Below are 13,071 nucleotides of genomic sequence, written 5' to 3'. Positions count from 1 at the left end.
CAAATTCTGAAATTGGCACTGGAATATTAGTGTTTATTCTATCTAAGTCATAAGATTTAATGTCCCATTAACTAAAATGCCAAGGTTTCAAACATAATAATAATTTTCTGAGTCTGTCAAAAAGAAAGGTTCGAATCTTCTTATAAATCAAAGTTACTATGTTATGTATCCAATATCGAACATATTCTATTTTATAATATAAACCTTTCTACTGTTTTATCCAGTAAAATATAATTTAATGATACAAAAATTTTAAAGTTAAAATGAAAAGTGATCTCTATGTTTAGGGCAACACAATAATAATAATTGTACTTTACAGGACATGCATAAAACAAACCTTGAAAAATACTGGCAGAATTTCGACTGGTTGATTCAATTGAATCTTTCTCTTCCCGGCTACCAGAGGAGCATTTACTAAGTATTTTTTTAAACATTTTTATATTTAATACGCCTCTCTGTTTCACAAACACGCGTTGGAGTTCAGTTTTTAATTAACTAAATGTTTAGAACCAGTCATAATCAAGGTTTGCAACACAATAATAACTCTCAGTTAAACACTGATACAAGAGTGTTCACTTACTAAATGTTGTGTTGATTCTGATATTACATTAGTTTTGTATTATGAAACTGTGCTTAGGCTGGGATTGGAGGAAACGTCTGTCCAGCTGAGACGGCTGAACTAGGATTGGTCGAAGAACAGTGTTAGAGTAACGCATGCGCAGAACATACATGGTTTTATAATATTCAGAAACATTTTTCTTATGTAATTTGGAAATATGAATAACATTTCTTGTTAAAAATTCCGCGTACTTCACGAACATAACTGGATCCTGACTGTACGTATTCACTTTACAAGTTAAGGCTGGAACTCTAGTTTACTTTAAAAAAGATAACTTTTAGGGGAAAAATGGCAAATGGGATTTTCTAGATTTTCCGTATTGATCTAACTGCGGACTATTTAAAGTTTATAGTTGGTTAGGGTTTAATTTCTAGATAATCTAAATAAAATACTGTAGATGCCACTTGGAAGTCGTGATCCAAATCATCCAAAAGGTAAAAAAAAAGAAAAAATTTTATGATTTTATGTCGTCTTCTATATGCTTCGCTATGATTGGTTGTTGCGTATTTCCCATCTAACCAATGAAAGAAGGAATACAGTAAATACGCGCAAATATTTGAAAAACAGCTGTCTGTATTTGGGATTCTATCAAAAGTAAATATTAGGTTGATGAGCTATTAGTTTTTATAGATTAAAAAATGCCGACAAGTGTTTGAGTCTGTTTCCAGCATGAGTGGGAACTTGAAAGTAAAATCACTTCTGCGTGATCTAGAAAGTGCACAACGGAAAGAAAAATGGAGAGAAGCGGGAGAAATTGCAAACCAACTTGGTTTTCTTTTTAGGCAAATCATGATTTTGTTTTATTTCTATGCAAAAAATATACAATTTAATATTTTGAAATTTATAAATTGGGTACAATTAACACAAAAATTGCTAATTTGATTATTCCTGTCATAATTTCTTTCCTTCCTCCTTTATTTCTTTTTCTTCTGTTGACTGTCCCTGATTCTCATAATTTTGAAAAAACAAATTTTGTCAAAAATCAGTATATTTTGGAAACTCAACTTTGCTAATTAAAGTATACATTTATGAGTAAATGATGAATTCATCAATTCATACTTCTCAATTTCTACTATCATTAATCCTAATTAAAAAAATTGCGCATATATCTTTTAGTCCTTTCAGTTAATCATTCGCCAATTTACATAAAAATCTTAATTACAAATGTTGTCCTCTAATTTTGACATAATTATTTGTTTGTCCAGTAAACGCAAGGATTACGATGATGCTATAAAGGTAAAATTTATATATCACATTTTATTATATTGGATTTGTCTCAAATTCTGAAATTGGCACTGGAAATATCAAAAAATTTCATGAAGAGTTTTTTCGGAAGTTGGACGATTATGTTCAAGGTGAAATTGTTTTAAGAATTGAAATAAGACTGATACGAGATTTTTCCTCTGTATACTGTTAGTTGAATTTCATGGCATAGTCGGGGGGGGGGGGGGGGTGTTCTGATTTACTGAACACCCCAATCATAGCCTTATTTATTGGATACATTTTTATTGTTTTTGATGTAAGTTTTAATTTTACGAAGTTGAATATCTTCTACATAACCTATTTTCCACTGAATAGTACATGTTCCCTCTCTTAATACGTGAAGAGTAAAAATTGCAATGCTTACGTTTTAATAAATATAGATTTATATTTTAATTTTATTATTTCCATTTAGTATCACAAGGAAGATTTGGGTATGTGTAGAAATCTGGAAGATACGGATGGGATGGCACAAGCATACAAGTAATACATCCATTAATCAGAAATCAATCTTAAAGGGACTGCAGACGTAATTTAAATTGTTTTTTATTCGTAGAAGGGAATATTTGATTTACAATGGTACTCTTCAAACCTCAGATTGATCCAGTATTTTTGGGGTTTTCTGATTTCGTCCAAAACAATGCTTTTAAGAAGTAATATCTACGTTTGAAGATATCAAAAGAATTTTACTTTTACTCTTTTTGAGTTTAAAAATACGTAAAATTTTCGTGATTTTCGAGAAACATACAAATTCCATTACGTTGATGAAAGTAACCAGAACAGTTTCCAGAGATGATATATTTATTTTATTTTATGAGTTAATTTTTTTAGGAATATTTGCGAAGTGCAAGTTTTGAAGGTATTATTTTTTATCTATTAAAAAAATTCTTATTTCTAATTTGTTTTGAATAAATTTTATTTCTGAGTGTAATTGGATTGGGTTGGAAAATATGCTGAATGTGATGCCGTTTGATGTTTACTTGTACTGCACTTGATTCGATTTAATATTGGGGAATGTGAAGGATGTACTGTGTATAGGTCTTACTAATATTGTACAATAGTTTCAGTAATAAAAATAATTCATAGAAAAGTATTCTTTAACCCACCACGGTCTGCGGTTCCATTTCGTTTTTTAAAAATCTATCCATTGTTTTTTATATTTTCTGCAGTCTGAAATTCTACCGAAATTGAAAAACAAAATATTGATTGATTTTCTGTCCTGATTCAATAAAATGGATTCTAATTGTTCTGGCATAGCTATGAAAGATGTTGAGGTTAAAAAGTTTTTTTATTTTGAAGAATGAATTTGCTGAAGCGGAGAAGACAATTTATAAATGTCTTAAACTTACAGAAGCAACAGGTAAGCATAAAATAACAATGATTATAAAAGTAATATAAAGCAACCGGTTAGCACATGATAACAATGTTAATAAAAGTTTTTAAAAAGCAATAGTTAATCAAAAAATAAAATGATAAAAAGAGTAATTAAAAAGTAGCAATTAAGCACATAATAACAAGAATACTAAAATTATTAAAAAGCTATATGTTAGCACATAATAACAATAATACTAAAAGTATTAAAAAGCAATAGGTCTGCACATAATAACAATGATAATAAAAGTAAAAAAGAACCACAGTTTAGCACATAACAATGATAAAGCATCAAAAAGCAATAGTTCTGCACATATCAACAATGCTAATAAAAGTAATAAAAAGCAACAGGTCTGGACTCAATAACAATGTCAATGAAAGTATTAAAAACAATAGCTCTGCACATTATAACAATGCTAGTTAAAGTAATAAAAAACAACAGGCCTGGACATAAAAACAACTATATTAAAAGTAATAAGAAGCCACAGGTCTGCAAATAATAACAATGATAATAAAAGGAATAAAAAATCCACAGTTTAGCACATTATACCATTGATAAAAGTATTAAAAAGCAATAGGTCTGCACACAATAACAATGATAATAAAAGTAATAAAAAGCAACAGGTCTGGACTCCATAACAATGTCAATAAAAGTAATAAAAAGCAATAGGTCTGCACATAATAACAATGCTAATCAAAGTAATAAAAAGCAACAGGCCTGGACACAAAAACAATTATAATAAAAGTAATAAAAAGCCACAGGTCTGCAAATATTAACAATGAAAATAAAAGTAAGAAATAGCAACAGGTTAGTAAATAATAACAATAATAACCATGAGCTTCTAAGCGAGCCAATTATTTCCAACATAATATTTGGTTCATTCGTTTATAGATGCTTGAGCTTCAGGCTGAGCCAGGATATATAAAACTATAAACTTTTAATAATTTAGGAGATTATGTGAATAAGGAGAGATCCTTCAAAATGTTAGGATATATTTATCTAAATCAGGCATAAAATATATTAAGATTATGTAATATCAGAAATGTCCAGACAGTTTTTTTACGCTAAAATCAGATAATTGTTAATCCTGATCTTCAAATAATGTCGATTATGGTTAAAATTATAATGCAATTAGTCTATTTTCCCATTACTTAGTAAGGAAGCAAAATCATCCTTATAAGAAAATAATTGGATTCTTGTCTTTTGAATATGTCTATTGTCAAACTCTTGTTTAAAAATGATTAAAATTCTTAATAATCTTAATTTTAAAATATTTTCTTTAAGTTTTTATAATCTATATAATGTATTTGAATTGTCTAGTATGATGTTGAAAATCAAGATCCTTCCTTATTATCCAAGGAAAATCAAGTTTTATTTGTATTTTTTGTATTTTCTTTTTTAAATGATTTTATGCTTAACCATAATCTAATATTTTTTATACTAGGAATTAATGGGGCTTCGCGCCCATCTTTTATTTTAAATTTTAAGTGTGGCTCTGTCTGTGAACATTGTTTTTCGTATAATATAAAACAAAAATAAAAAATTTCCATGATTATTATTTCTTTTCGTGTTTTTCAAAATTTTACGAAAATAAAAAAATTTTTGAGACAAATTTTGTTATTCAAGCATCCAATAAACCTTCTCTGGGTCATGTAGTTGGGCCATATCGGTTCAGCCGTTTTGACTTTCATTGGATTCAAACAAAAGATATACTGACAAGCAAAGTAAATATATACTAGATATTGGTTAACAATGACTTATCTTTTGTTTACAAAGAACTTCCCCTACCTCAAATACTCATTGGGAAAAGCATAAAAAAGTTGGTTAAAATTTGAGATTAAAAAGTTTTGATTAAAAAATGTCTTTCGTATCTTCGTTAATATTTTATTATTTTAATTATTTTTATTATTTTATTATTTTCATTTTTATAATTACTTTTATTATTATTATTATTATTTTATTATTATTTTTATTAATATTTTTATTACTATTTTATAATTTTATTATTATTATTACCACGTACGATGGGATTATTGGTTCAGATCTGGCTTGAATTTTTTAAGGATTTAGTGTGTAATGTGTATGCCAGTAAAGCATGGATACCCGGGGGTTAGATAAATTAAGGGGATGCTTCAAAGGAATTTACATAAAGCGTTACACACTTCCGCAGAGTTTTGTTTATTTGTAAAATGAGTTTTATAAAACCTATCCAGTACCGGATTCTTAATTCATAATTCTTCGTAAAAGTGCACTCTTCAGGCTAAAAACTTGATCTTCTTTAACAGTGCATAAAGTTTATAAAGAAATGTTTTAAACTGTATGAGGAACCTGGACTACAAGGCCTAGGATCAGAATTAAATGTAATGAAGGGTAGAGCACATGAAAATCTTTGTTTTGCCCACATTCTTAGGTAATTTCAGATTTATAATATTTTGCATAATTTTTTACGTCAATTTTTATTTGGCACTTCACATTTTTATTTGGCACACTGTACATTTTCTTTTTTTTTTCTTACAAAATGTTATAAATATTTTTGTTGTTGATAAATTAACACTTTAATTTGATTCAGGCCCTGTAAATAAATGCATTTCATGTTTTCTATTTGTCTATTCACCTTATCTTTATTTATTTCCATTCTTTGTTGATTATTATATCAATATTAATAATTGATTTTTTATTAATTGATTAACTTTGGTATTGATTATTGTACTGTACACTGTACACTGTACACTGTACACTGTACTCTGTACTCTGTACTCTGTACTCTGTACTCTGTACTCTGTACTCTGTACTCTGTACTCTGTACTCTGTACTCTGTACTCTGTACTCTGTACACTGTACACTGTACACTGTACACTGTACACTGAACACTGTACACTGTACACTGTACTCTGTACTCTGTACTCTGTACTCTGTACTCTGTACTCTGTACTCTTCTTTGTACTCTGTACTCTGTACTCTGTACTCTTGTACTCTGTACTCTTCACTCTGTATACTATATACTGTACACTGTACACTGTTCTCTTTACTCTGTACTCTGTAATCTGTACTCTGTACAGTTGCAGGGACCCATAAATGTAAAAAAAAATTGTTCCGTACACTATAGTGTTCAGTCTTCTCTAAAGTCTTATTTTTTGTGGGTAACCCTGTATTCTTTAAAGCTTGATTTAAAACTAAACTTTAATTATTTTACACGTAGCGGAAATGTGGAAGAAGGATCTCAGCATCTCAAGAACGGTAAATTAATTAATGACGTTAACCACGATGATTTTTTTTTCAAATGGTAACGACTTAAGTACGTTTCTTTCGATGATAGCGTTGTATTTAGTGCACTAGAAAATCTTAAAAATGGACATTTTTGCTTTTTATCATTTTACTTTATTATAAACAAATATTTATATCAATCCCTGTTTTACTAATGTATCAATTTTGTTTTTGTTTTTTAGCTGAACGTTTTCTAAAGGAGAACAAGATAGAGCTGGGTAAATTGTATCATGGTTTTTCAGCAAACCTCATCAGTGCAGGCAAGCAGAGAATAGATTCATAATAACCCTTTTTTTAAAGTGGAATGTCCGATTCATAACAGTACCTTTAAATGCTTCGTCTCGTCAAGGATGAATAAGTTATTCACTTTTAATAATATTCAATTGTGGTTTATCATTAAAAGTGATTTTTCAGGTTTATGCTATCAGAAACAATTTATAAAACTGTAATAAACACTTTCATAGTCTAGGAAAACGAAAACATCTTCAAGGCTTTTTTGAAAATGGTTTATAGGTTTAAAGGTTACCGTTTTAAATCGGATATTACCCATCTCGAATTTGAACTGTTACACATCAAATTTTTTTATTTTTACTCCAAACAATATTTTTAGGAGCTGCAGAATTCACTAAATACTCTCAGAAGGCCCTGGTTTATGTGGATAAAGCAATAAAGGAAAATTTACTTCAATTGCTGAATTTCATGGCAATTTGCTATGCTTTATAAATTGATTGATTATCACTAATCAGGGTGTCTGGTTTTTCAGTTCACAAAAGAATCAAAAAATTTTGTTCAGAATGCATACCATGTTAAAAGCTTTCAAATCTGTAAAATGTTGGAAAAGTTACATAACCCTATTTTGTGAGTCACCCTGTAGATATTTGATTGCTATTATTGAAGTAAATAAGTGATTGTGAATAGAATCTAAAGTCACGTGATGAAGAATACATAATGGCGGTTGTCACCAGAGCTAAAATTCTTCTACTCAACAAACAGTTTAAAGATGCTAAAGTATAAACTTCACATCTCAAAAAAATATAGTTGGACCCGTACAACCGTGAATTATGAAGAGGATTGTAATAGTTAAATACAAATAAAGCAATTGAATTGTGCAGAGACCGATTTCGTTTGATAAGTTAAATTTCAAGCTAGCGATAAAACTGTTTGATTTTTAACAAAGTAAAATTCAATAAGATTGATAAATGTCGTCCTCTGCCTTCTTATAAGTATAAAGGGTCCCACTGTATCAAATCATTTTATACAATCTTCTGCAATAATAATTCAGAAAAATATAAAAAATGCAAAAATAAATTTTTAAGATTCATATTATTTTAACACAGTCCCTCATCAGTACATTAATGATGATTGATTATATGTTTATTTGATGGAAATATTAAAAATAAAAAAAACTTTTCGTCGTATCCTAAAACTTGTGATCTGGATGTATTGGAGTCCCATCAGTTTGGCTTCCTGCATCTTAATCAATACCGCCAATTTATCATTTTTCTTTCCTATGAAAAAAGGTTTGGTTCTGGATTTTTTTTCCCTCAAATCCATGAAATTACTTCAGCTTAGTTTATAAACTTGCACAATATGAGGTCAAAATATAAACTTAAATTTATTCTAGTCAAGTTTACTGCTGGCGTACGAGGTAGATCCCAAAAACGAGAATGTGGCAACTTTTATCAAGGTACAGTTCTAAAATTGAAGAAAATGTTTAAATATTTTATATAAAATTTTAGGTGAAACCGTAGAGATAAAAATTAGCATACAAAATAAATGTCTTATGTTGATTTATTTGGTTGTTGTTTTGTGTGGGGGATGATAATTTCCAACCATGGGTGAATTCAGCTCTCATATCTCTGAAAAAAGTTTCAGAGCAAGTGACTTTTCTTTACCATACTTTTCTGCTCAAAATTTGATTTTATTTCAATTTTTGCTTAAATCAAAATGTGAAACTGGTTGAGAAATGAAGAAAACCAAAGCAATTTGTATGTTTACAAGTTGATCTATAAAACTCGAGTTTTCTCAAAAAACATCAATCTTCTTAAAACTAAAAATTTTTTCTATTTGTAAATTGGTTAAATTTTGGTTAATTTCTTTATTGTCTTTTTGAAAAATTCACGATTGGATATTTTCAATCTCCACATAGTACATCGATTGGCTCAGTTACATTTACTATAATACTTTTACTATAATCACAGTTGCCATAAATACTTTTGCCATAAGTTACACTTGTCATAAGTTACCCGTGCCATAAGTTACACTTGCCATAATGGTAACACTTACCATAATTACTCACACTAATACTGATACACTATTTACACTAATACTGATAGAGAGCTTGTTGAATAATCAATGACAATAGAGCTTGGTGAGGAATCAATGACAATAGAGCTTGGTGAGGAATCAATGACAATAGAGCTTGGTGAGGAATCAATGACAATAGAGCTTGGTGAATAATCAATGACAATAGAGCTTGGTGAGGAATCAATGACAATAGAGCTTGGTGAGGAATCAACGACAATAGAGCTTGGTGAGGAATCAATGACAATAGAGCTTGATGAGGAATCAATGACAACAGAGCTTGGTGAGGAATCAATGACAATAGAGCTTGGTGAGGGATCCATGACAATACAATACTTTTCGATAGAGCAGTATCTCAACCTTATTGCTCATGAGCTGTCCCTTCATTAGATTTATTATTTGTAGTCCCAAAAGTTATAATTGTAGTTGTTTAATCCAAAAAAATATATATTATATTTATTGCAAGTGTAATTTATGGCAAAAGTATTATGGCAAATATAACTGAGCTCATCGATTATGTCCACGCCATCTCTCAAGGTTATTTAATTTCTTCGAGTTGACGCCATTTTATGTCAACAAATCCAGTTAAGAATAAAAGAAAATTGAGATGTATTCATAATGGCTTTCAGGTTGTTAAAAGAATATTAAAAGAGGAGGAAATATTGCTCTCAGGAACAGATCATAAGTCCTATGAACTAATTGGAGATCTAATCGGTGGAACCAGGGATACTCATTTTCTCTGCATTTTTTTATCCTAAATTAATTATTATATAATATCCTTTGTACCCAGTATTGGATCAAAAGGCCTTCCAACATCATTTAATATCTTAAATTGAAACTGCAATCAAAATTTGGATTTATCTTTTCAGCCATAATTTTTTGTTGTACCTATATTCTTGTTGAATTATCAAAGGATGGGGTACCCTACTTAAAAAAATGTTTATTATGTTTTTTTCTTAGAAATTATTCTATGAAATTAAATGATGAAAAATTATTTTTAAGGGAAATATATTGATTTTGGGTAAACAGTAATTATCAGGGTGGAATAAACTTACCTTTTCATGTGTAAGTTCCCTCTCCCGGGAAGGTGGTTAATTTGAGAAAATCTATCAGAGCTTGAAATTAGTATTGAACCGATTCTGAACAACGGAGATAAAAAAGCGTTTGCTTATCTCAGCATTCAATATTATCAAAACAGGGAACATTACTCAATATATAATCATTATCATTACGCCTGTGCTTAGGATCCGGATCCGGATATATGGACCTGGATCCAAGGGGCAAAATATGAAACAAAAACCAAAAATCTTTAAGTAAAGTTCCATGACCTGGATGCAGATTAATTTTATTTTAGGGCGGATCCAGGATCAAGATCCGCATCAAATCAAAATTGATCCTAAGCACTGATCATTATTATTATTATTCTTAATATTCTTAATATTATTTAAATTCAACTCCAGGATAATCTTGAAGGTTTTATCTGGGACCGATCTTAATGAATTGAGAGAGGTCTTTGAACTTACCCCTGCTGGTTCAAAATCTATATCACTGATTCAAATCCTAATAGATTGCTTTAAAATATAATAAATTCGGTACCAGGTTCCCTAAAATATCCATCCACTCCTTTTCTAAACTAGTATTTGGTAGCCATCTTGTTGATACATTGCCATGTAACATTATTATTACGTAATGTACTGCATCAGTCTGGAGGCACTGCTGAAGGACGGAGAACATGATAAACAAAAAGCCTCTGCCCTCCACAGTAGTATTGCTCAGGAAACCATTCATATAGACGGTATTTCAATTATTTTAAGGAAGGAATACAGAAGCAACCCTCAATTTAAACAGCAGGACCCGACAGCAATTTTACTTCTAAAGAAAATAAGAATTTGGTGAATTCCCCCAGATTCTCAGATATATGGTGAATTCCCAAGATTCCCAGATATTTGGTGAATTCACAAGATTCCCGGGTATTTGGTGAAATCTCATGATTCACAGATATTCGGTGAATTCCCCAGATTCCCAAATATTTGGTGAATTCCCAAGATTCCCAGATATTTGGTGAATTCACAAGATTCCCAGATATTTGGTGAATTCACAAAATTCCCAGGTATTTGGGGAATTCTCCAGATTCCCTAAATTCCTATGGGAAATTGAGGGTGGTTAATTTTTAAGATTTGGAAATTTCCCAAATTTAATTGAGGTGAATATTAATTTTTTTGTGTTTACCGGCTGAGGTTAATGAAACTTGTCTGAGTAATAGTGAATTGTCGTTTTTCTATCTTGTTCTTCACTCTTTCAGCAAAATGAATCTTCAAATCACTTTTGAATAAGAAATCCTAATCATAAGAACTTGAATACTTGAATACTTGAATACTTGAATACTTGAATACTTGACCGGATGACAAAATATTAAGAAACGACTATCGTTTTCTATCAAAGTTGAAGTTTGGGATATAGTTTATATATAATTTTGTAATTATATCAAACTACTGAAACAATAGGCAGTCTTAAAGGCATATCTAACATTTTGAAATAGAAACCCCAATAGAAAGTTATACATAAGTAGGTAGAAAAACAGGTTGAAAGAAGGTAGAAAAACAGGTTGAAAGTAGGTAGAAAAACAGGTTGAAAGAAGGTAGAAAAACAGGTTGAAAGTAGGTAGAAAAACAGGCATGTGTCGCACATTCTCAATCAGACTCAGGTTTTAAGAAGTTCATACTTCTCCTATGGTTAAATATGGCAAAGTGTAAGAAACAATTATGAATTAATGGTATGTTAGTGTTATGAGGATGCACGAGACTATGAGATGGCTTTAACCAAATATAAAGAAGTTCTTCAGATGGAGATAGGGAGACCAAGAGATCAAAGTATCACACAGTAAGTAATAACATATTTTTTTGGTTTAGTAAATCATCTCTACGTCGCTTTCTTGAAACTGCTAGTATAACAAATACAATTAAGACCGTGGAACATGCCGTTTAGTGGTCAAAAGATAGAAGAACCATTGTATTAATTCCTTTTTTTCCTCATCGGTTCAGGAGTTTTTATGTTTTTTTGAAAATCTTGTACCCACCCCCGCCCCCTCCATTTTGAAAATAATTTTTCCATGGAATTAAAAAAAATTTAAGGGTTTCATTCGCCAAATTTGGTTTTAGGGGAAATAATTATATTTTTGGTAAAAACGTATCAAAAAAGATGAGAAAAAACTTACCTTTTTTGACAGGCTTAGGAGAAAAAAACTTACCTTTTTTGACAGTGCTTAGGATCCGGATAAAAAAGCGGACCCAAGGTGCAAAAATCAACCAAAAACTGCAAAAAAAAATGTTCAGTCTCAATACCCAAATCTGAACTATTGGAAAAAGAGAGATTATTTAAATTTCATGATTTCTGAATGGTTCATCAAAAAAATAAGACAAAATTTTAAAATTCTGCTTTGCTTAAAAAATTCAGTAAATTTTAAAGAAATTACCTGGATCCGGGTCCGGATCAATTTTGATCTAGATCCGGATCCGTTTTTTTAGTGCGGATCCAGTATCTGGATCCGCATCGAAATTTAATGGATCCTTAGCACTGCTTTGATGTCTAATTTTTTTCCTCTCTGATCAAAACAGTTTGAATTTCACGCTCAATTCAGTATTATGACTTTACTATGACTTGAAACAATAAGAAATATATGCGATGTAATTGAAGTCCTACAGCTAGGGAAAATACTAGAATCAAGTTGTCACAGAATACTAAAAAATAAGATAGTTAATTCTTGCGCACTCCTCAGGGATGAGCAGGAAATTTTTAAGAGAATCTGCATAGATACAAAAGGGCAAAAAACAATTAATCTTTAGGTCCCATATTGTCAACAATCTAGAGTGTTTGAAGGCAGAAGAGGCAATTATCATCAGGAAATTTTAATTTTCAAAATCTTTATTCTTGCCAGTCTGATTATTATTGTAAAAATTTGTTCAAGACTATAAATTTCTTTTGAAGTCTTATGTTTGGTTCGTCACAAGAGTCGAGTTGTACAATGTGCGTATTAATAAAATTAGTCCTACATTTTTGTTAAAGAGTTAGGTCGTCTTCATTATTTCCCCTTGAAATTTTTTAATCCTTTTATTTGCATTTAATACCAATATTGAGAATTTAAGTTGTTGAGTTTAACTTGATAAACCAATTATAACATCTTTTTCTATTTCTCTAGGTTTTTAACAAAAATGTATTTTCGAACATATATTCCATTGGTTTAAAAATTAAAAAA

General features: G+C 30.1%; 2 protein-coding genes across 2 annotated transcripts in view; one reads left to right on the top strand and one right to left on the bottom strand.

Moving 5' to 3' along the window:
- Window positions 1-1,005, bottom strand: part of LOC111709652 (LON peptidase N-terminal domain and RING finger protein 3) — a gene marked incomplete in the record, with an annotated part of 15,422 nt that extends 14,417 nt beyond the window's left edge. The window contains 1 exon segment of the mRNA XM_023483427.1: window positions 338-1,005. Within this exon segment, the coding sequence (XP_023339195.1) occupies window positions 338-434 (97 nt within the window).
- Window positions 1,006-1,222: 217 nt separating this feature from the next.
- Window positions 1,223-13,071, top strand: part of LOC111709651 (tonsoku-like protein) — a 25,803-nt gene continuing 13,954 nt past the window's right edge. The window contains exons 1-18 of the mRNA XM_023483426.1: window positions 1,223-1,401; window positions 1,825-1,855; window positions 2,295-2,362; window positions 2,711-2,738; window positions 3,179-3,239; window positions 4,201-4,259; window positions 4,572-4,610; window positions 5,537-5,661; window positions 6,451-6,488; window positions 6,698-6,775; window positions 7,126-7,187; window positions 7,434-7,523; window positions 8,140-8,202; window positions 9,449-9,543; window positions 9,946-10,017; window positions 10,523-10,595; window positions 11,602-11,699; window positions 12,662-12,719. Of these exons, the coding sequence (XP_023339194.1) occupies window positions 1,289-1,401; window positions 1,825-1,855; window positions 2,295-2,362; window positions 2,711-2,738; window positions 3,179-3,239; window positions 4,201-4,259; window positions 4,572-4,610; window positions 5,537-5,661; window positions 6,451-6,488; window positions 6,698-6,775; window positions 7,126-7,187; window positions 7,434-7,523; window positions 8,140-8,202; window positions 9,449-9,543; window positions 9,946-10,017; window positions 10,523-10,595; window positions 11,602-11,699; window positions 12,662-12,719 (1,251 nt within the window). The 5' untranslated portion in view covers window positions 1,223-1,288. The remainder of the gene's footprint in view (window positions 1,402-1,824; window positions 1,856-2,294; window positions 2,363-2,710; window positions 2,739-3,178; window positions 3,240-4,200; window positions 4,260-4,571; window positions 4,611-5,536; window positions 5,662-6,450; window positions 6,489-6,697; window positions 6,776-7,125; window positions 7,188-7,433; window positions 7,524-8,139; window positions 8,203-9,448; window positions 9,544-9,945; window positions 10,018-10,522; window positions 10,596-11,601; window positions 11,700-12,661; window positions 12,720-13,071) is intronic.

The sequence above is a fragment of the Eurytemora carolleeae genome, unplaced genomic scaffold, assembly GCF_000591075.1.
Source record: "Eurytemora carolleeae unplaced genomic scaffold, Eaff_2.0 scaffold993, whole genome shotgun sequence".
Classification (NCBI taxonomy): domain Eukaryota; kingdom Metazoa; phylum Arthropoda; class Copepoda; order Calanoida; family Temoridae; genus Eurytemora; species Eurytemora carolleeae.
Note: the sequence above shows the minus strand (reverse complement) of the source record. Positions and strands in the feature narration are given on the sequence as shown.